Here is a 24,497-nt window from a genome sequence, read left to right as displayed (position 1 = left end):
ATTTTCCCAATATTCAACAGACATAATAAGGACTTCATTATTTTTTAATAAATATGGTTTACCACGCTAAAAACACTTTTGGCCCATAAAAGATTTGAAAACATGATTTATACTCATCAGGTTTCAGAAACAAAAGGCGGCTCAAATCATTCCATTTCACTCCTCAGATGAAACAACTGAAACCTGTCAATTAAGGGACCTGCACTAAGTCAGAGTGGGACAAAAACAAAACTGATTTCTCGGTTTGACCTCCAAATGTGCTAATTAGTTTCATTTTTTAAGAAATAATACAGACCAAGTAAGTGAGGCAACGAGGGGCGTTCTGGCTTTCGGTTTCTGAAGGGTGAAAGGACAGAAAATGCTTAGAGCAGATACCTAGACACAAGAGTAAGGTATGGCAGGGAAAGATGCAGGAAAAGGACCCAATACTAGACAGTTCCATTCTGGTTCTGAATAAACTAGGAAGCGTAAGAGAAGATAATGATGAATCAATTCTTATTTTTGAAAATGGTTTACACTGGAGGGCTATGTTTGTATCACGGAGAAACAAATACCCACTCGAGGGCAGCTCTAGGGTCAAGGGAATTTGAATGCTAGTCTCTAACAGGAAAATCTATCAAAAGAAAAAGAAGAGTATTCAAACCTCCTTTCATAGCTGTATGATACTCAAGCTACTCAAATCACTCCCCCAAATCTTTAAAAATTTCTAAAAAGGGAGAGAAAGCCTTGTTAATAATGTTTTTCTAACAAGGTAATTTATTTAGTTTACTCTGTGCCAATTCAATACTAAAACACGGTTGGATTTTTTTAATGTATTAAGTGTACACCCTACAGTTTACTGGTATCCTTTTAATAGCATGAATATGGTATTACATTTATGATCTTTTCATAACTTTGTAGATAATTTTCTTATTTAATGACTAAGGATTCTTAAGATAGTTACAACTCATGGTATTTGCTTTATTGGTCTTCCCTATGACCGTATGCTACTGTACCCTTAGACGAGGAATGCAACCAGAGCTCTGTGTTTCTAATGAGGAATGGGGACAGAATTAGTGCCTTTACCTTCAGCTGCTACTGGAGGCCAGCTGCAGGCCTCGTAAGCCATGGTGGATGCAGGTTGGCAGTCATCAAAAGAAACTGCATTTGGGGGTAATCACAAATGAACTTGCTAATAAAGAACTATTTATGTTAAATCAGTGATTCTCAACGAGAGGTGCAGGGATCACCTAAAGGTCCCTTAGACACTTTCAGGAGTCTGCAAGTTCAGAACCCTTTTATAATGAAATATTATTTGCTGTTTTCACTCATCATCATGAATATATGTTAGAATTTTCCAAAGGCTATATATATAATATGTGACAATATATAAAGAAAATGGTCAGCATTTAGAAAATCTACCTAATACAATGAACAAATACAAAAGTGATATGACAGAGTACAAAAAGTTCACTGATCCATGGCTTCAGATTCCACTCTGCAACAAACCTATAAGAAACACCACTTACTATGTTTTGATCTAGTATCAAAGAGGCCTATCTATCTATCTGAAAAGGCTTCTAAAATGTTCTTCCATTTTCTAACTCCTATAGACATTTGTGTGAGGCTGCATTTTTTAAACATCTATCAACCATAATAACATACAGCAACAGACTGAATGCAGAAGCAGCTTTGAGTATGCAGGTGTCCTCTATATTAAGCCTGACATTGAATAAAACTGCAAATATAGAAAACAATGCCACTCTTCTCTCATTTTTTGTTTAGAAAATACAATATTTTTCATTAAAAAATATTATAACACGTAGTCGTTTATTTTTAAATAAATTAAGAAATATAGTTAAATGTTCTCAGTTTTCATTTCTGATATACCCACATAAACAAAAGCTCCTGGGGAAGGGGGGTCTGTAATGTTTAAACATATCAACAGGTCTTCAGACCACAAACTGGGAATCACTGCATTATATAACTAAAAATGTTTTTCTGCTATAAAAGCACACTTTTATATTTTTTGCAGCTTTTTTATACTTTGCTGCAGTTTTATTTAACTATTAAATATTACATATAACTTAATATTTAAGTTAATATATTAAAATGGGGCTACTACTGAACAACTCTATTCAGTAAATTAACTGAAGTAAAAGCCAAAATGATGGTATAAAGCCAACCATAAATGAAGAAATAAATATGTAGTCTGATTTACCTGTCTGCCCCTTTGTACTGAATTAAACAAGTTTAACCATATCAAGCAGTTCTTCATCCCTGGTATATGGTCCATTTTGGGGCAGACCATATCACACAAGGGAAAAAATAGAGGTCATGGGTGGTTGTCTCCACTCATACCTTTGGTTATTTGTCTCCCTAAACATGTATCTACTTCTAAACTACCATGCTCCTAAATCATGGGGACTCTGTGCATTCTCTCAGTTCCATCAACTAACAAAACAAGCCTGCACCCAACGTAGAGAGAGGATGATAGTCAGAGGGATGTTTTTCCACAGCTAAATTATTTATAGGTAACTTGGAAAATGCTTTTTGTCCTGTCCTCTAAAAAGAAAATATAAGTCAAAAGGGAGTAAGAATCATGGCCCGAAATCCTTCCTGGAATGAGACAATCACTAAACAAATAAACAAACCTGCCTGCCATGAGTTCCAGCCTAAGGAACATAAAAAAAGCTACACCAAATGAAACAAAAAACACCATACAGTCATTCTTAAGAAACAGTAGCACAGACCTTAAAGATAGCACTACTATTTCACTGCAATTTCAAGGGATACTCAGGACTTTCCTGGGTTTTAGTTATGTAAAATGAAACACCACAATTGAGCTCCTTGAGGTCTCTTTTACCCAATTAGTGGTACTGACTATAACCTATTGAGTTTGAAGAAAAAAGATTAACCTTGTGTTGGATAAAGTAATAAAGTATGAATAAATGTATGAGGCACAAAAACAAAAGCTAATTTTCATAGTAAATCAAGAAACTCACGAGTACAGATTTCAAATTCTGGATTGATCACTGAGATTACGGAAAATATAATTACAAATTGGGCCAAAGGCTTTAGGAAGTATGAAAAGGTAGGAATTAGCCTCAGGTGGGCTGCAGAGGCTTCTCCATTTAGAAAAGAGTTAGTATGTCAGTACTCACTCTAAATGTTAATGTACTAAATGCTCCAATCAAAAGACCTAGGGTATCAGAATGGATAAGAAAATAAGACCCATCTATATGCTGCTTACAAGAGACTCATTTTAGACCTAAAGACACCTACAGATTGAAAGTAAGGGGATGGAGAAACATCTATCATGCTAATGGTCATCAAAAGAAGCTGGAGTGACCATGCTTATACCAGACAAACTAGATTTTAAAATAAAGACTGTAACAGATGAAGAAGGGCATTATGTCATAATTAAGGGGTCTATACACCAAGAGGATCTAGCAATTATAAATAGTTATGCCCCAATGTGGAGGCACCCAAATACATACATCAATAAATCACAAACATAAAGAAACCCATTGATAATAATACTGTACCAGGAGAAAACTTCAACACCCCACGTACAGCAATGGACAGATCATATAAGCAAAAAACCAACAAGGAAACAATAACAGATGTATTCAGAACATTTCATCCTAAAGCAGAATACACATTTTTCTCAAGTGCACTGGAACATTCTCCACAATAGATCACATACTGGATCACAAATCAGCCCTCAAGTACAAAAAGAGCAAGATCATACCTTGCATATTTTCAGACCACAATGCTATGAAACTTGAAATCAACCACAAGAAAAAATTTGGAAAGACTGCCAATACTTGGAGATTAAAGAACATCCTATTAAAGAATGAATGGGTTAACCAAGAAATTAAAGAGAAAAGGAAAAAGTACATGGAAGCCAATGAAAATGAAAACATGACAGTCCAAAACCTTTGGGATGCAGCAAAGGCAGTCACAAAAGGGAAGTATGTAGCATCCAGGGATTCCTAAAGAAGGAAAAAGGTATCAAATATACAACCTACCCTTACACCTAAAAAAGCTAGAAAAGAAAGCAAATAAAGCATAAAGCCAGGAAAAGAAGGAAAATAATAAAGATTAGAGCAGAAATCAATGATACTGAAATAAAAAAAAAAACAATAGAACAGATCAATGAAAACTGGTTCTTTGAAAGAATTAACAAAATTGATAAGCCCCTACCCAGATTGATCAAAAGAAAAAGGAAAGGATCCAAATAAATAAAATCACAAATGAAAGAGGAGAGATTGCAACCAACACCACAGAAATACAAACAATAATAAGAGAATCTTATGAGCAATTTTATGCCAACAAATTGGGCAATCTGGAAGAAATGGGCAAATTCCTAGAAACACATACACTACCAAAACTGAAACAGGAAGAAATAGAAAATTTGAACAGATCCATAACCAGTAAAGAATTGAATCAGTAATCAAAAATCCCCCAACAAACAAGAGTCCAAGGCCAGACGGCTTTCCAGGGGAATTCTACCAAACATTTAACGAAGAGTTAACACCTATTCTTTTGAAGCTATTCCAAAAAAATAGAAATGGAAGAAAAACTTCCAAACTCATTCTATGAGACCAGCACTACCTTGATTCCAAAGCCAAAGACCCCACTAAAAAGAAGTACAGACCAATCTCCCTGATGAACATGGATGCAAAAATTCTCAACAAAACACTAGCCAACTGGATCCAACAATACATTAAAAGAATTATTCACTATGACCAAGTGGGATTTATTCCTGGAATGCAGGGCTGGTTTAATATCTGCAAATCAATCAATGTGATACATCACATTAATAAAAGAAAGAATAACAACCACATGATCCTCTCAATAGACGCAAACAAAGCATTTAACAAATTATAGCATCCTTTTTGATAAAAACCCTCAAGAAAGTAGGGATAGAAGAAACATAATTCACAATCATAAAGACCATATACAAAAGACCCACAGCCAATATCATCCTCAATCAGGATGAGAGCTTTTCCCCTAAGGTCAGGAACATGACAGAGATGTCCACTCTCACCACTGTAATTCAACATAGTGTTGGAAGTCGTAGCCTCAGTAATCAGGCAACAAAAATAAAAGGCATCCAAATCAGCAAGGAGGAAGTCAAACTTTCACTCTTCGTAGACAACATGATATCTACATGGAAAATCCAAAAGACTCCACCAAAAACCTGCTAAAACGGACTCATGAATTCAGCCAAGTAGCAGGATACAAAATCAATGTACAGAAATCAGTTGCATTTCTATACAGCAATAATGAAGCAACAGAAAGAGAAGTCAAGGAATTAATCCCATCTACAATTGCACTAAAACCCATAAAATGCCTAAGGAATAACCTAACCAAAGAGGTGAAAGATCTGTACACTGAAAACTATAGAAAGCTTATGAAAGAAACTGAAGAAGACACACAAAAAAAGGAAAAACATTTCATGCTCATGGATTGGAAGAACAAATATTGTTAAAATGTCGATACTACCCAAAGCAATCTACATATTCAATTCTATCCCTATCAAAATAACAACAGCATTTTTCACAGAACTAGAACAAACAATTCTAAAATTTGTATGGAACCAGAAAAAAACCCAAATAGTCAAAGTAATGTTAAAAAAGAAATCCAAAGGTGGAGGCATCACAATTCCTGACTTCAAGCTGCATTACAAAGCTGCAGTCATCAAGACAGTACGGTACTGGCACAAAAACAGACACATAGATCAATGGAACAGAACAGAGAACCCAGAAACGGACCCACAAATATGGCCAACTGATCTTTGACAAAGCAGAAAAGAATATCCAATGGAAAAAAGACGGTCTTTTCAGCAATGGTGGTGAGAAAACTGAACAGCAACATGCAGAATAATGAAGCTGGACCACTTTCTTACACCATACACAAAAATAAACTCAAAATGGATGAAAGACCTAAACGTAAGACAGGAAGCCATCAAAATCCTAGAGGAGAAAACATGCAACAACCTCTTTTTTCTTGGCCGCAGCAACTTCTTACTTGACATGTCTCTCGAGGCAAGGGAAACAAAAGCAAAAAATGAACTACTGGGACCTCATCAAGATAAGAAGCTTCTGCACAGCAAAAGAAACAATCAGCAAAGCTAAAAGGCAACTGACAGAATGGGAGAAGATATTTACAAATAACATATCAGATAAAGGGTTAGTATCCAAAATCTATAAAGAACTTATCCAAGTCAACACTCAAAAAACAAATAATCCAGTCAAGAAATGGGCAAAAGACATGAATAGACACTTTTCCAAAGAAGACATCCAGGTGACACATGAAAAAACGCTCAACATCACTCATCATCAGGGAAATATAAATCAAATACAAATACAAATCAAAACTACAATGAGATACTACCTTATACCTGTGAGGATCACTAAAGTTAACAACTCAGGCAACAACAGATGTTGGCAAGAATATGGAGAAAGAGGAACCCTTTTGCACTGCTGGTGGGCATGCAAACTGGTGCAGCCACTCTGGAAAACAGTATGGAGGTTCCTCAGAAAGTTAAACATAGAACTACCCTACAACCCAGCAACTGCAGTACTAGGTATTTATCGAAAGAATACAAAAATGCTGACCTGAAGGGGCACATGCACCCCAATGTTTGTAGCAGTGCTATCAGCAATAGCCAAAGTATGGAAAGAGCCCAAATGTCTATCGACTGATGAATGGATAAAGAAGATGTGATATACAGATACAATGGAATACAACTCCGTGATGAAAAAGAATAAAACCTTGCGATCTGCAACAATGTGGATGGAATTAAAGGGTATTATGCTAAGCAAAATAAGTCAGGGAAAGATATCTTATGATTTCACTCATACGTGGAATTTGAGAAACTCAACAGATGAACATAGGGGAAGGGAAGGAAAATAAGATAAAAACAGAAAGGAAGGCAAATCATAAGAGACTCCTAAATACAGAGAATAAACTGAGGGTTGCTGGCAGTGTGTTGGGTGGGGGGATGGGTTAAATGGGCAATGGGCATTAAGGAGGGCACTTGTTGAGAGGAGCACTGGATGTTATATGTAAGTGATGAATCACTAAATTTTATTCCTGAAATCATTATTACACTATATGTTAACTAACTTGGATTTAAATTTTTTAAAAAATGAAAATAATTTTCAGTATGGTATGACAGCTGAAATAAGACTGATTTGAGCATAGTAGGTTCATAATTACATATTAAATGTCATTTCCAATAGAACTTCAAACACAATATAAATGAAGTAGCTTGTATCTCCCAACCAAACTTTGGGGCTTACAGCTAATTAACTCAACACTCCTAATATTTGAAAGTAAACTGCTAAAACCAAGCTCTTCCTTCATGTGCATAAAATATTCATAACTCCTTGTGAAAATAATTATTACAACAAAATAAGCTTTGAAATTTGAAAATAAAAGTCCAAACATAATTTCCTCATCTAGAAAGAACTGAAAGTATTTACAATTGCTCTAAAGAAAATAAATACTTAGGTATAATCAAAAAAAACCTGTATGGATCTATATCCTGGGAATGATGATGATGAAATAAATGAATATACTGTGTTCAAGAGTAGAAAGTTTCCACATATCAATTCTACACAAATTGATCCATGTTTAATGCATTTCCCATTAAAATCCCAAGAAGGTGTTTGTAGACAAAAACAAGCTTATTCTAAAGTTTATATGCAAAGGCAAAGGACCCAGAATAGTTAAATAGCCAAACTTTAAAAAAAAAAAAAAAAAGCATAACATAAGAGGAATCACTACCTGATGTTAAGGCCTACTATGTCGCCTATAATGAAGAAGTCTGACATTGGCAGAGGGACATATACATACATAGATCAACAGACTACAGAATCCAGAAATAGACCCACAAAAATATCCCCAACTGGTTTTTGACAAAGGTGCCAAATTAAAAGGAAGAAGGATAGTCTTTTCAACAAATGGTACTAGAGTAACTGGGTACCACAGGCAAAAAAAGAAAAAAAAAAAAAGAATCCCAACCTAAACCCCACATCTTATACAAAAATCAACTCAAAATGAACTTGAAAGTAAAATATAGGGGTGCCTGGATGGCTCAGTCAGTTAAGCGCCTGACTCCTGATCTTGGCTCAGGTCATGATTTCACTGTTTGTAAGCCTGAGCCCCGCACTGGGCTCTGTGCTGACAGTGCGGAGACTGTTTGGGATTCTCTCCCTCTCTCTCTGCCCCTACCCCACTCATTCTCTGTGTCTCAAAATAAACTCTAAAAAAAAGTTAAAAATTAAAAAAAAAAAAAAAAAAGAAAAGAAAACATAAAACCATAAAACTTTTGGATAGAAACACAGTAAAAAATCTCTGGAGCTACAGGCAAAGGGTGATAGAAATAGGCAAGGAATTCTTACATTTGACACCAAAGTACAATCCATTAAAGAAAAATCTAATAAACTAGATTACAACAAGATTTAAAACCTTCCCTCTGAAAGACCCTGTGAATAAGATGAAAAGACAACCTACAGACTGGGAGAAAATATTTGCAAGCCCCACATCTGACAAAGGACCTAGATTACCTAGAATATATAAAGATTCAAAAATCAATGGTAAATGCACCAACAATCCAATTTAAAAATAGGCTAAAAATATGAACATGAATAGAATCTATAGATGGCAAATAAGCACATGAAAAGATATACACCATCAGCCATTAGGAATAATACAAGTTAAAACCACGACACAGCGCTATATACCTATTGGAATGGCTACAGTATAAAAGAGCGAGAACATCAAATGGTGGCAAGGATGTGGAGAAACTGGATCACATATACATTGCTAGTACAAATGTAAAATAACACTGCCACTCTAAAAAGAGAATGGTGTTTCTTACAAAACCAAAAATGTATTTATCATACAACCCATCAAGTACACTTTCAGGCACAGATCCCGGAGAAATGAAAATTTATGTTTACACAAAAAACTGTACAGGAATGCTCATAGTGGCATTATTAGTTAATAGTTAAAAACTGGAAACAACCCCAATGTCCTCCAATGGGATACACCATAACACTCAGTGGTACATCCATACTATGGAATACTACTCAAGAATAAAAAAAGAACACACTGTTGATATATACAACAATTTGGATGGAGCTCTAGGAAAAAAAAAAATCTATTCATCTCAAAAGCTTAAATACTACATGATTCCACTTATATATCATTCTTAAAATGACAAATTTAAAGAAATAGTGAACAGATTAGTGGATGTCACAGGTTAGAGTGGAAGGAAGGCAAGAAGGTAGCTGTGCCTATAAAAGTTGGTAGCGCAGGATCCTTGTGATAGAACTGTTCTGCATCTTGATTCTGGTGGTGGTCACATAAATCTACACAAGTGATAAAACTGCAGAGAACTAAACATATACACACACACAAACACAAATGAATTCATGCAAAACTAATGAAACCTGAGTAAGGTTGATGAATTGTATCACTATCAAAACCAATTTCCTGGCTGCAATATTGTAGTTATGCAGTATGTTACTGCTGGGGAAATTGGATGAAGGGTATATAGGATCTCCACATATAATTTTCATACAACTGCGTATCAATCTATAATTATCTCAAAATAAAAAGTTAAAAGCACTTTTTAAAATCCAGCAAGAAAAAAAAATTGAGGACCCTATACAGTTAACAAGTATTTCAAAGATATCATTACAGATGACTGATTTTCATGCTCCCAAGTGGGCAGCCACATAATTAACCTCCATCTACTACTCAGAATCCACAGATTTATTTTTCCTCTCTTCCTTCTTTCTCCTCTTTCCCCCAACACCCTATAAACCTCCTTCATAACTGGTTGTAAGAGAGAACCACAGCATATGTGTGTGTATGTATATGTGTGTACAATGCAATGCCATGTTCTCTCTAGTTTTATACAAACATACACAGAGGTGGTTTTTGTTTTTTTTTATCATTATTAGCATTCTGTGCTCTTGGTTCCCAATTTCAAACCCTATGATTTGGCACATTTTATACTCCCCTTTAAAAACAATTAAAATGTTTGTTGTTTTTTGTGACAGGAATTGCTTTCAGCCCCTACCTCCAAGCCACCTCAAGGTAAGCGGCCCCTTAAAAAAAAAAAAAAAAAAAAATGTTTCCGTATGTTTGCTCTGCAGTTTGGGTTGATCACTGGTGAAGCCTACACAATATGGTATCTTCTGTGCACTCAAGCAGAAGATAATAATTGCTAATTTTATAGAGTAAGTTAGATACTTTTTCTTTTTTTTTTTTTTTATTTTTATTATTTTTTAATTTTTTTTTTTTCAACGTTTATTTATTTTTGGGACAGAGAGAGACAGAGCATGAACGGGGGAGGGACAGAGAGAGAGGGAGACACAGAATCGGAAACAGGCTCCAGGCTCTGAGCCATCAGCCCAGAGCCTGACGCGGGGCTCGAACTCACGGACCGTGAGATCGTGACCTGGCTGAAGTCGGACGCTTAACCGACTGCGCCACCCAGGCGCCCCGAGTTAGATACTTTTTCTAACCACTGATGTACACTCTATTAGTAAGCCACTGCTCCTGGGCTTAGCATTGGTATATTGAACACGGTATACTATACAAAGAAGTACAATAACATACCCTGTATTAAAAACACCCAATTAATACATTGCAGAAGCTAATTTACTTGTAGTTCTGACTTGCCCTTCCTCAGAGAGCTGTCACAGCAGGCATTATTCCCATACTTTTCCCCTACCTTGGCTTTCCAAACTACTCATCAGTTTTAATAAGCCCTGACTCAGGGCTTCTGTTTGATACACACATACACACACACACACACACACACACACACACACACACACACACACATATTCATGTGTATATTGTATATGCATTTACTTCTATGTAATTTTATCATGTGCACATGATATACATACATATGAGTTAGCATCTAATATAAATTCTCTGTATAACAATCATGGGATAGTACTCTTTTTCCAACTTGTTATAAGAAAAATACTTTTTTTTTTTAAAGTTTATTTATTTAAAGAGAGAGCAAGCAGGCATGCATGCATACACACAGGGGAGGGGCAAAGAGAGGGAGAGAGAGAATCCCAAGCAGACTCCACTCTGTCAGTGCAGAGCTCAATGTGGGCTCAATCCCACAAACTGTGAGATCATGACCTGAACCAAAATCAAGAATTTGGCACGATTGAGCTACCCAGGTGCCACAAGAAAAATACCTTTCTGGGTGCCCGGGTGGCTCGGTCAGTTAAGCATCCAACTCTTGATTTCAGCTCAAGTTATGACTGCATGTCTTAAGATCGAGCCAGCCCTGCATGTACTCAGAACTGGGCATGGAGCCTGCTTCAGGTTCTCTCTCTCCCTCTCCCCTTCTTCCCTTCTCCCACTCATGCTCCCTCTCCCTCCGCCCCTTGCCCACTCACACGCCCTCTCCCTCTCCCTTTAAAAATATAAAAATGAAAATAAAAAAATAAACGTTCTGCTGTATTCTCAGGCTAGTAACTCAACATTCTTCTACCCACCTCTCATGTTAGTTTCTATTTGGGGGGATAAGGATATGCTCTGCTGCCAAAAATGTCTTTTACAAATGTTCAAAGAAATAAAAACAAAGTATTTTTCTTGTGGCATTTCTTACACAATGGCCCCAAATGTCAGTTTTATACACTACAGCTATCAGTGTACTGTTTTCAATTTTAGAGAAACACTCCGGTAATCAAATGATGTACTTACCCAAAATGACTAAGATTCATGGAATTAAACTCATTCATTCATTAACCTTCCCATTAATGTATAAATTTTTTGTATCTTGCTCTTAAATATACAATCTTAATTTTTTCCTAATCTTCCTCAGAAAGATAATTTTTAAAATATTAAAGAAATAGTTTCATTTCTAAGCAAATCTGAATTTCAATAAGCAGTCTTAACAGAGTATGCTCTTAAATACCCAATGAAAAACGATATCAAAACAGCACAATTAAAGCTGTATAAGTTTTACCTTAATTCTTCTCTCGGTGTCATCTAATTTTAACTCTGCGGAAACCAGTTTCTTTGCCAAATCATCTCGTTCAGGTAGGTGTCTAGCTTCAGAGATCTTTTTCAGTTTCTGCAAGGAAAATTTTGTCCTATATAGTTCTCCTTCAGTATCTTTCACCCTTTTCTCAGTTGCCCGTTCTTTCTCTTGAGATTTTCTTAAGCGTTCTTTGAGTGCTGTAATCTCATTGTTATGATGAGCAATAAGTTGTGAGATTTCATTTTCCGTATCTTCAAACTTATTCAGGGCTTTCTCCTGTCTGTATTGAAGCCTTTTCAAAGCCTTATTTTCTTTTAGCAGCTCAGCTAACTTGACCTGGAGTTCAGTTACTTCATTCTGCAATTCATTGATTTTTAGCAGTCTTGCAGAAAGAACCCGTTTTGTAACAAGATCAGTATCTTTCCGAAGTGGCTCCCTATTGAGGCTCTGGGAGCGAAATCCCACTCGGACTCCCTTTCTGTTTGGTGGATCCTTAGGGCTTGGCTTCCTAGCGGCTAAAAAGGAAACAGTAACAATGTAAAGTGAGAGCCCTACCAATGTAATATTACTTATTCATTCTAACACAAGTGGATCCATAACATTCTTTAATTATATTGTTCCTTAAAAAATGACCTTACAAAATTTAAGTATCAGGTTTTAGAGGTCTTAATATAATGTTAATGTATATAAATATACATATATTTATATACTAATGTTTTTATTAAGAAACATTCAGAATCCTTTTAAGAAAGGTCAAGAATATTCTGACTTATCAAAATGATATCTCAACAGTTTACAGGGAATTATTTTACACTGCTTTAAAATATGGCAGTATGAGTGGTATCCCCCTCTCTCTGCCCCTCCCCCATTCGCACTCTGTCTCTCTCAAAAATAAACATTGAAAAAAAATTTTTTTTTAATGCCAGTATCAGGCTTTACCGTTTTCAACTTTATAGATAAGATGGCAAGCCAGAATTCAAATATGGTCATCATCACCATTAGCATGGTTTAATAAACACTGGAGAAAACATTGTGATATTCAAGTAATTTATGCCAAGATATTTGGGATTATAATTCAGAATGATGAAATGTACGTTTTCTCTAAATTAACTAGAACTTTTTCTTTATTTGGGGAAAGAAGATTACAACATATTATACAACAAGAAGACTTGGGTTTGGGACTCTGATTTACCACTTAAGAACTTCCTAGGCAATTTGGCTAAATCTTTCCAGGTCTATTTTCCCCACCCATAGAATTAGGATAACAGCACCTATATAACTAGGTTGTTGTGAGGACTAAACAAAGAATTCATATAAAATAGGAAGTTCTCCACAAATATTCTCTGGCACAATAAGAACCTAATCCCATTTATCAGCGATTAAAAATGAAAAACACTTTTAGCAGTACAGACATGATTTTAAATGCTTACTCAGGGGCTTTCTTTGTGTAAGGTTCAATCAAAAACATTTGATGCAATTTGAGAACAAGACAAAAACAAAAAAACTACACCCTAAAAAATATATGCATATGAAATCCTTAAACTATACATATTAAATAACATTTCGCAAAAATTTGGAATGTCATTATTTATACTAAAAGTTCATTAAACTTAGGCCCCAGTGTACAGAGCCCCTGTCCTTTAAAAGAGGCATCTGGAAGCCTGCCACAGTTGAGAATAATGAACTTTAATCTCCAAGGTGACTGCAGTTTTTAAGAAGGAAATGCATTCCAGATGAAAAAAAAAGAAAAGAAAAGAAAAGAAAAACTAGAAAATTTAACCTTTCCCTACCCACCTCTCTAGTCATGGATACCTTAATTCCATTATATAAACAAGTAATATTTACAATTTACATTACAAAATTTCACTTAAAAAACAGAAGATTCTAATGACTGTGATTTGAATGTGTACTGATTTGGGATTCCAGTTCTAAAAATGTGTGAATACACAAAAGGAAGTGGTAATGATAATAAATGAGGGAAAGCCTACTTGTAACTCTGAAACTACACTATCCAATATAGTAGTAGTCACTAGCCACATGTAGCTACTGAGAGATTTGAAACGTGGGCAGTCCAAACTGAGATCTGGTATACTGTGAAGTACATACTGAATTTCAAACACTTAGTTCAAAAAAAAAAAAAAAAAAAAGCAAGCACAATGTTCCAAACATAATGTTTTATATTAACTACACTTAGAAACAATAATATTTTGGGGGTGCCTGGGTGGCTCAGTCAGTTAAGCGTCCGACTTGATTGGACTCAGCATTCATGAGATCAAGCTAGGCATCAGGCTCTGGGCTGACAGTATGCAGCCTGCTTAGGATTCTCTCTCTCCCTCTCCCTCTCCCTCTCCCTGTGCCCCTCTCCTATGCACGTTCACTCTTTATCCAAATAAATAAATAAATAAATAAATAAATAAATAAATAAATAATATTTTGGATATGTTGGTTTAAATGAAGTCTATTATTAAAATTAATTTTACCTGTTTTTCTTTTGTAATATAGTTATCAGACAATATAAAATTGCATGTGTGGCCTACATTTGTGACTTGCATTATATTTCCTGTGGATAGCACTGCTCTAATTTTAAATTGGGGCATCCATCATTTCAATTTTCTTTCTTTCCCAACATACTGAGTTAGTAACAGTTTTGGTATCCATATACTATTATGGAATATGTACTCAACTCTTAGAATGACAGAAACTTTATACATAAAAATAATTATAAAGATGAGTATTAATTCTTCCAAATTTCTGTTTTATGTATAAAATCATATTACTCAGCAAACAAGATTTCATACAAATAGAAACTTATTTGAAAAGTTAAAGCCTACATAAGAATCGACAGAATTTTCCTCTAATATACTTCAGCTATTCAGTCAAACAGAAAGGCCTTCCAAAACCAACTTTTTCACATCCTAATAACTGGAACATTGATTTACAGCATATTCTATTCATATGACTACAAACTGATCATAAAAAGGACACTTAACCTAATTCAAAAATATTTCCTAAATGCCATTTACTTATTTTCATTTTTAAAACTATCAAGATGAAATACAGTGCTAATTCAAGTGAGAAAAGAAAAGATGATTGACTGTCATGTATATCACTCTTCATTTGCCCCTTGCTAAGTCAGTATGAAAAAGAGGGTGAGAAAGTATTGCTTTTTTTCTTCCTTCAGGTGATAAAAATAAAATAGGACTCCTTTAAAAAACATGCAGTAAAAAAAATGTAGTAAAGATGAATTACATATCTATAAAAAAACTTGATATTTATATTATTGGTAACACACGAAATAGAAAACATATATAACATGTAATATACAAACATGTATAACCTAAACTATCATCAAATTTTATCATTATGCATATAACTTTTGATAGAACAATTTCATTTTTAAAAATAATTAGATATGCTGATAATTAAAAAGAGAAAGGAAGAATATGCTATCAAACATTCAAATCCACAAATTCAAGTGTTCAAGATGCTGTTTTAATTACATGTGTTCTTTCCTTAGTTTATTATACACTGGCAGTTGCAACTTAAATAGCATATTCTATTTAACACTAACTCAGTGTTTAAGGAAACACTAAAGTGCTTAAGTGTAACTGGTATGGTCCTGTTGATTGATCTAAGGTAGACAAATTACCACAGATTTTAATTCAGAAGGCAATACAAAGCAGAAAATAGTAAAAGTCAGACTAAAGACAATAACAGATTTTTCTGGGTGATGTTGGAACTGTTTTTCATAGATTTTTCTCAATTATCTTCTTAAATAAGGTAAGGTTTAAGAATTCTCTTTAATTAGGTAGCCTCCTAAATTGCTTTGGGGAAGTAGTAAAAAATTAAAGTATTCCTGCAAGTAATTCACGAAGTATGCAAATTATTTCTTAGGAGTAAATGGGTATTGTCTAAGATTCAACCCTAAAGCCTGTTTATTCTTAATTAGATAGCAAAAGTTTAATATCAGATCATGCTTTCAACCACAAAATCAAAATAAGAGGCTCACACTGAGGAAAAGAACAAAAAACTTGTAGCACTGTACTGGAGAAAGAAAGAAAAGAAAGGAAATAAAAGAAGAGGAATGAAAAGGAAAGAAAGGAAGAGAAAGAAAAAGCACTCAATTGTTATAAGTATGAACATCCCTGGGAAGTTAGATCAGGGGTCCATGAAAGGGTTGCTTTCAAAATTAACATATATTCTTTGCTGATTTTTTCAAAGCGAATGTTACTTTTCAAAGTAAAAATGTATAAAGGCAAATTTAATTACACCCCTGCTTAAATCTATTCTATAGCTAACTATTTCTCCACAGAAACAGACAGTCAATATATTATTAGAGGATTCAAGGTGTTTCATGACCTGGCCCCTGTTTCAGTTCCCAGTTTTACCCCTCCCTGCCTTGCAATCTAAACTATATAATCTTTCTAAATGGGGCTGTTATAGCTGTGCTGCATTTATTAATGAACACTATAATTAACTCATTTGCCTTAGTTTATAATTCTGTAGTGTATTTTTCTACGGTAGTCCTTACATATTTTGTCACTAAGTACATCAGAGGTTTTTTGACCAGAAATTCATTAAGACAAAGAAGAGTTTTCTAGAATATTGCCTTGTGAAATATGTATTAATATGTAGTTCCAGACTAGTAACATTTTAATAAGACAAATTATTTCTAATGATTAATCTTGTTTGCATTATAACACAGTTTAATAGAAAACAGAGTGGTGGTCCCAAGTCCCAAATTCCATTTCTAGAATTAATTTGAACTTTTGTAGTAAGCGCTGTGTAACCTAGAGGAAGTAATTTTACTCAGTCTATAAAAATGCCCCTTAAGTATTTTATAGCAATGTCTTCTGCTGCTTTTTAAAAGTGGAGACTTAAAAAGGTACTACTTTGTGATTTTTTTTTGCCTGTATAGTACCTCAGAAACACCAAGACATTTATTTAGAAAGAATAAAACAAAATGAGAAGGCTTATGTACAGTTCTTTCTTCTGTATATAGTATGATTTTTATTATAACAAAGGATAATACACAGCACCATAAGCAACAACTATATATACAAAACTATGTGTATATAACACACACACAAACACACACACACACACATATATATATAAATCAGCCCATTTCCATGCACATATCAATATACATAGTAATAGAAGAGTTTCATTCATACAACTTTCCTTAAACACTTAAAATGAGTCTTCTAGACTCTCTTTTAGAATGCTTACCTTGGTGATGTACTTGGCTATCTGAAATCTGTCTTTTAGGATTTTTTCCCTTTTTACTCTTAGGTGAAGAGGACTTGACTAGCGATGACCGGCCAGAAGATTGTTGAGTAGTTTCCAAATCAGATGAAGAATAAGAGTAATAATGTTTATCTGTCTTACTTTCTTGATCATTATCTGGACTTCTTTCTCTTTCCCCCATGGTTTTTGAAAAATGTTCTCTATTCACATAATTTCACAGATTTCCTTTCTCCAAAAAAATCCATGACAAGCCTGAAGAGCAACCTTTAGAGACTTCAGATCCTGGTGATAATATTCATGTCTGCAATTTGTTTTCTCTAGATATCTGTAGTAGAGATTAGCCCATTAGCAACCAGAAGATACATATTTGTTCTTACAATTAAGGAAAGAGGGAAGGAAACTCATTATATTTTGTGAAATAGGTTTTATAGTTTATTATAAAGATACTTAAAGCAAATAAATACTGCTTATAATTTTTAAAAGAGGCTATAATTCAATTCATCCCTATTTTCACATTGTTATTTACAGTCTATAGAAAAGACAGAATGTTGTAGCTTGGACAGAGAACATACAAAGTACCTAATATATAATGTTTCTGAATAAATGCTAACTGAATTTGACTCCCCTGAATCTTAAGATTTATAATAAACACAAATGCTGATTTTTGACAGATGAATAATGACCATTATTCACCATTTTTTTCTTTTCTGGGGAGGCAGGGAGTGGTAAAGGCAAGCCTACTACTAGAAACAAACAAACAAAAATAACTACATAAAAATGTAAAATTAAAGTATGTAAAAAATTAACCAAATTTAAACACCTGGTGAAAAAGTTGCAACATGACAGAAAAATAGTTATCATCCTTAACATATAAATAAATAACTCCTATGACCCCACGAGAAAAATAGGAGGTCAAAAGTTAAATGGGCAAATACATGTTAAGACCCATAGCCGGCAGTGCACTCAAAGAAAAAAGGGGAGGGTGTGCCCAGGCGGCCCTCAGTGGTCATGAGTTTGAGCCCCACGCTGGGGTGTAGAGATTACTTAAATAAATATTTTTTTAATGCTGCTGGAATGCCTATCAAGAGAAGATCCACAGTGGGGCACCTGGGTGGCTCACTCAGTTGAGCACCCAATTCTTGAATTCAGTTCAGGTCATGATCTCATGGTTCATGAGACTGAGCCCCACATTGGGCTCTGCACTGATAGCATGGAGCCCGCTTTGGATTCTCTCTCCCCCTCTCTGCCTCTCCCCTACTCACGCTCGTTCGCACTCTCTCTCAAAATAAATAAACATTTAAAAAAAAAGATCCACAGGATTTTTGGGAAAAAAAGTTGGCAAGATATATTAAAACTTTAATTATGCTTTTAACCTTTGGCCCAATAATCCTATTCCTATGTAATAAGAAAATAATCCTAAAATTAGGGGAAAAGTTATGCACAAATGTTTATGCAGTACAATTTTTTTTATTTTTTTTCAACATACGAAGTTTATTGTCAAATTGGATTCCATACAACACCCAGTGCTCATCCCAAAAGGTGCCCTCCTCAATACCCATCACCCACCCTCCCCTCCCTCCCACCCCCCCATCAAATATGCAGTACAATTTAAAAAAAAAAAAGGAAGCAAACAAAATCTCTAACAATAGCAGAATAATTAAGAATATTGTAAAAATCAATACCGCATAATATCGTGCTGTCGTTAGAAAAACTTACAAAACGTTTGTGTTACCAGAGGAAATGTTTATACTACTATGGTAAAGAAAAAATTCAAACTAGTGAACACAATATGATCTCAACTACACATATTCATAAAAAAAAAAAACCAAAAACCCAAAAGTAAGGAGTACTCTTCCCTGATGAAGTGAAAAATATTTGCAAAGTAAGGGATATATATACACCCAAATAGTGTCTGAGCAGCATGGATTTTAGATGATTTTTTCTCTCTTTATATATTTTTATTTTCTATTAAAATAAAATTAGATTACTTTTTTAATTGGAATAATCGTTTTTAATATTTAAAAAAATCCCACTGATGAAATTACTATTACAAGTATAGTGCTTCTAGCACTATATGGAAGAAACATATGCACAAGGTGGCACTACTACTGTTCATTGCAGCAGTATTAGAGTGGTAGAGAACTAAAACAATCAAAGGACCATCAATGAGGAACTAGCTACATATAACCACACAGTGAAGTACAATACTATCAAGCTACTAAGGGAATGAGGACTACCTCTGTGTATTTTCTGCAGTCTGGAGTGACCCCCACAATGTATTAAGCACAAGAATATGGAGAAATCATGTATAGTCTTTCTTCATCAAAGAGAGATTACAAATTTGCATACATAATGCTTTATATTTTTAAAAAGGAAAAAGATAAAGAAACACTTAATGGGGGGGGAAAAGAAGGGTTCTGTAAGGCAAGGCTGTCCAATAAAACTTTCACCAAGAATGGAAATGTTCTATAATCTGTGCTGTCCAGTATGGTAGCTGGCCACATATGGCTACTGGGCACCCTGAAATGTGGTAAATGTGACTGAATAACTAATTTCTTAATTTTGTTGAATTTTAATTAACTTAAGTTTTTAAAGCTGCATATACTGGTGCTTGGCTCATTGAATCTCAATGATCTCATCTTTAAAGACAATAATAATAATAACTTCCTTAGAGAACTGCTATGACAATTAAATGGGATAATTCAATAACTATGACACAATAAGCACTCGGTAAAAATCAACTATTTTCAATTCAAACATACAAGATATTCAGTAAATTGATTATATTCCTTGTCAAAACTGTTTTAATTCCAATAATATAACTAAAAGCTGATTATATGGTATAGATGGGGATTATTTGTTTATATGCATATAGCAGAAGCAACTCCCTATGACCTATCACATCTTAATCAGAGATGCCTAACTTTTCATTGCAAAAGGTAGAACCCACAAAACATTACCTGTCATTTACCTCCTATGCACCAACACCCACTCTCCCCCATCCTACCTCAAATATATGCATAAAGTTTTAAAAAAAGGAAACATCCATTGACCCATTATTCAAGTCCCTCTCCCTGGAATAACTATTTTAATGGCTTATACTTTCATGCTTATGCTATTTCTTGAATTAGCAACTTGAGACTATAAAAGATGAGGATTTAACTTGTGACTCATTTTAAATGTTTGCAACATGCAACGGCTTGTTGGGTTATGCAAGGTTTTTTCCTTAGAATTCCTAATTGTCCTTTTATCCTATTGAAAGGAAAAAACCACCTTTCTATATCACTAATATTTACCCAGCTTCCTAGTCATTCTATCTACAGGCTGAATCCATTCCATTCTTCCTCTTAAACACATTTTCCTTGGGGACCAATTATTCCCTTTTCTACTTTAAACAATTACTTTGTATATCTGTTATACCACTGTCATTCTGGAATCACTTTTATAGTACTTCTGAGTTGACCCACCATTTCTAGTAGCTCATGTCACCGTCTTTAGTTTTGATCATTTTACTGATCCATATCCTCAAATAACTTCAACAGAAAGGGTATATAGATAGGTTAAGAGGTAAATGTTCTGAGTCCTTATATACCTGAGAATGTCTTTATTTTGCCCTCCAATTTGATACTTTTCATAGGTTCTGCATTCTAAGTTAAGTCATTTTCTCTCAGAACATTAAAGACACTGCTCCACTGTCTTCTAAACCCTGAAGAGGTTCTTGCTAGATGTTACAGTCGTTCTTTTATTCAACATGTATTTCTTTTGAACTTTTACCATGTAACCATAAAGAAAACAACAACAACAATAATCCTTGCCATTATGGAGTTTACACTCTAGTTATGCTCATCCGATTCTCATTCCTTTATAGGTTATCTTTTTTTTTCCCCCTCCTTAGGAGCTTTTAGAATTTTCCCTCCTCTTATACTGCAATTCCACAACGTGCCTAGGTGTGGGTCATTTTTTTCATTGATTGTGTTGCCCCTTTATCTCCCTCCTTCTTTTAATATTGAAACAAATATCTTTAAGCACTAGAAATGTTATGTTACTTTTCTGATAACCCACTTTCCTGTTTACTCTTTTTAAAACTGACTAAATAACTGACTAAATAACAAACCTGCTCTCTGTTTTTCTATTTTCAAATAGAAACTTACTCAACTTATCTTTTAACTATCCAGGGTTGTTCTGCTTTTGTTTTTAATTTGTATAAACACTTTAATTTCCAATAAATCTTTCTTACTATGATTTTTTAATAATTATTCTGTTCTTGCTTTACTGAGGCAATGCATTTGTATTTCTCTGAGAACACTAGACATTTTATTTTTTATTTTTTATTTTTTTTTAATGTTTGTTTTTGAGAGAGACAGTGTGTGAGTGGGGGAGGGGCACAGAAGCTGAAGGAGGCTCCAGGTTCTGAGCTATTAGCTCAGAGACCAACACGGGGCTCCAGTGGGGCTCAAACTCACGAACTGTGAGATTATGACCTGAGCTGAAGTCGGGCACTTAGCCAACCTAGTCACCAGGTGCCTCCATTTTGTTTGTTTTAAATTAAGATCTCTTCTGATTCAGGAACTATCTGTTTCACATGGTGAAAGTTTTTCTCTTTACCATAGAATTTTCATTTATAATACTGCTGGTTTTATTTTTTTGAAGGTAATTATTGGTTGTCCACTGATAAATAAGAAGAAAAAAGAAGAATGAATGGAAAACAAGTACATATGAGTAGGGGTTCCTGATAGGCACACTATGCTTTAGGATGAACAGCAGAGAATCAGTCATTTTCCATGGGGCTCCCCTAGATGAGGAGGGATAATGTCCAGATACAAATGTCCACCATGACAACTGTACTTCTCCTTTAGAGTTGTCTTTATTTTTATTTCCAGAAAAAATGACTTCTGTATTTTTTGATTGGAAAGAAAAGGAGTGGTGAAGGGCAGGGAATATTATACTGAGTCACACTGTATGGGATTCAGTGGAAAAGGAGGCATAACTATTATATAGTTATATATTTATATAGTTATATATATAGTTATATGTTATAACTATAGTTATATGTTATAACTACAGTTATATGTTATAACTACAGTTATATGTTATAACTACAGTTATATGTTATAATTACAGTTATATGTTATAACTACAGTTATATGTTATAACTACAGTTATATGTTATAACTATGGTTATATGTTATAACTATATATATATAGTTATGTAGTTATATAGTTATAACTATATATATATATAGTTATATATTTCAACTATTCTTCCCATTTTCAGTTACCCTTGGTCTCTGACTTTTTAAATGCTAAGATTCTCTAAGATCCTGTTAAATATATCTGAACTTTCTTTGCTATAGTTCCCTCTTGAATATTTTGACATAGTTTTCTGTTTTAATGTTTCATCCATCATTATTCTTTTCCTCTTTCAGAAAATGTGCTGTGATGTTTTATCAGAGAGTACCCGACCATCCCTTCAAAGTTATAGGTTCATTCTGTTGTTCTTCTTTAATATAGTTTTAATGTGGTCTTCAAGAAGAGAGGAGAAAAATACAAATCTACATCTTTAATTTGTTAATGTAACAAATATATTTTAAGCCAATTATTTCTAAGTTATTCCCACCCTTTTAAGGCAACTTGATATAAGCAATCACTTTTCCAAAATCCATACAACTGCAATTCATACACCAAGTCAGTCAACAAAAATTAGTGATGGTACAGATGCCATTATAGACAATGAGGAAAGCAATTTGAGCAAGAATACACTGTGAGTTCTTTTAGAGCAGGGTCTGGCTCTTCCATCAAAGAGAGACAACTAAGAAAAAGTCATAATGTCCTTTATTCCTTTAGGGAATATATACAAGATATGTACATATAATATATATGAATATATATCCTTCATATATTCCTTAAAAAATATTGCATGTTAATTTTATGAGAAAACTTTAAAAGTGACAAAATTCAAGAGTAACCCCAAAAATACTAGAGAATATCTTATCTTTACCCAGTTTCTGACTTAGGATCTATTCTGAACTAAGGTGGGTATTTCTTTTTTTATTTTTAAAAATTTTTTTAATGTTTATTTATTTTTGAGAGAGAGATTGACAGAGTGTGAGCAGGGGAGGGGCAGAGAGAGGCAGAATCTGAAGCAGGCTCCAGGCTCTGAGCTGTCAGCACAGAGCCTGACATGGGGCTTGAACTCACAAACCATGAGATCATGACCTGAGCTGAAGTCGGATGCTCAACCAACCAAGCCACGGAGGTGCCCCATAAGGTGGGTATTTCTAACCTACATATACTTGTGACATCCTATAATATGTTATAATCCTTCATGAAAACAAACATTCCTTAGAAAATATAGCACTCAATGACTTAAGCCTTCCCAAGGAATAGACTCTTAGACACCTATGAAAATTTACTTTTAAAAAATTAGTGGGGCACCTGGGTGGCTCGGCCATTGAGAGTCCAACTTCAGCTCAGGTCATGATCTTGCAGCTTGTGAGTTCGAGCCCCACGTCGGGCTCTGTGCTGACAGCTCAGAGCCTGGAACCTACTTCAGATTCTGTGTCTCCCCCTCTCTCTGTCCCCACCCCCCCATGCTCATGCTCTCTCTCAATAATAAATAAACGTTAAATTTTTTTTAAATAAATAAATAAATAAATAAATAAATAAATAATTAGTGCTTAGACCTTGTGGAAACAATGTTGCCTGGCTAATAGTACTGCCAGAACAAGTCCACATAAGCAAACAAAAAGTAACAAATTAAAAACAAAAAGACCCTAAACACTAGGCTAAAAGAAAAAGGAAGATGAAGTAAGGCAACTAATAAAACAACTACTAATTTTTCTTACAAAGTATAACTATTAAACAACCAATGACTCAACAAAGAAATCAAAAAGAAAATAAAATACATAGGAACAAATGAAAATGAAAACACAGCAGTCCAAAATCCTTTGGGACACAGTGAAAACAGTGCTAAGAGGGAAATTCATAATGATTTGTACTTACCTCAAGAAACAAGCAATCTCAAATAAGCAATCTAACCCAGCACCTAAAGAAGCTTCAAGAGGAAAAGGCCCAAAGCTAGTAAAAGGAAAGAAATAATAAAGATCAGAGTGAAATAAAGATTAAAAAAAAGAAAAGATTAATGAAACCAAGAGCTGGTTCTTTGAAAAGAAAAACAAAACTGACAAACCTTTAGCCACACTCACCAAGAAAAAAAGAACTCACA

At 34.4% G+C, this 24,497-nt stretch overlaps 1 protein-coding gene across 3 annotated transcripts in view; it reads right to left on the bottom strand.

Moving 5' to 3' along the window:
- Positions 1-24,497, bottom strand: part of LCA5 (lebercilin LCA5) — a 147,983-nt gene that overhangs the window by 39,937 nt on the left and 83,549 nt on the right. For all 3 annotated transcript variants that reach the window (XM_053904704.1, XM_019442712.2, XM_019442713.2), the window contains 2 exons: positions 17,255-17,597; positions 12,008-12,537 (listed from right to left, as the gene is read on the bottom strand). In XM_053904704.1, coding sequence (XP_053760679.1) covers positions 12,008-12,537; positions 17,255-17,453 — 729 coding nt within the window. In that variant the 5' untranslated portion in view covers positions 17,454-17,597. The remainder of the gene's footprint in view (positions 1-12,007; positions 12,538-17,254; positions 17,598-24,497) is intronic.

Source organism: Panthera pardus, unplaced genomic scaffold (assembly GCF_024362965.1).
Source record: "Panthera pardus isolate Hobbes unplaced genomic scaffold, ASM2436296v1 HiC_scaffold_17, whole genome shotgun sequence".
NCBI classification, from domain to species: Eukaryota; Metazoa; Chordata; class Mammalia; order Carnivora; family Felidae; genus Panthera; species Panthera pardus.
This window is presented reverse-complemented; position numbering and strand designations above follow the sequence as displayed.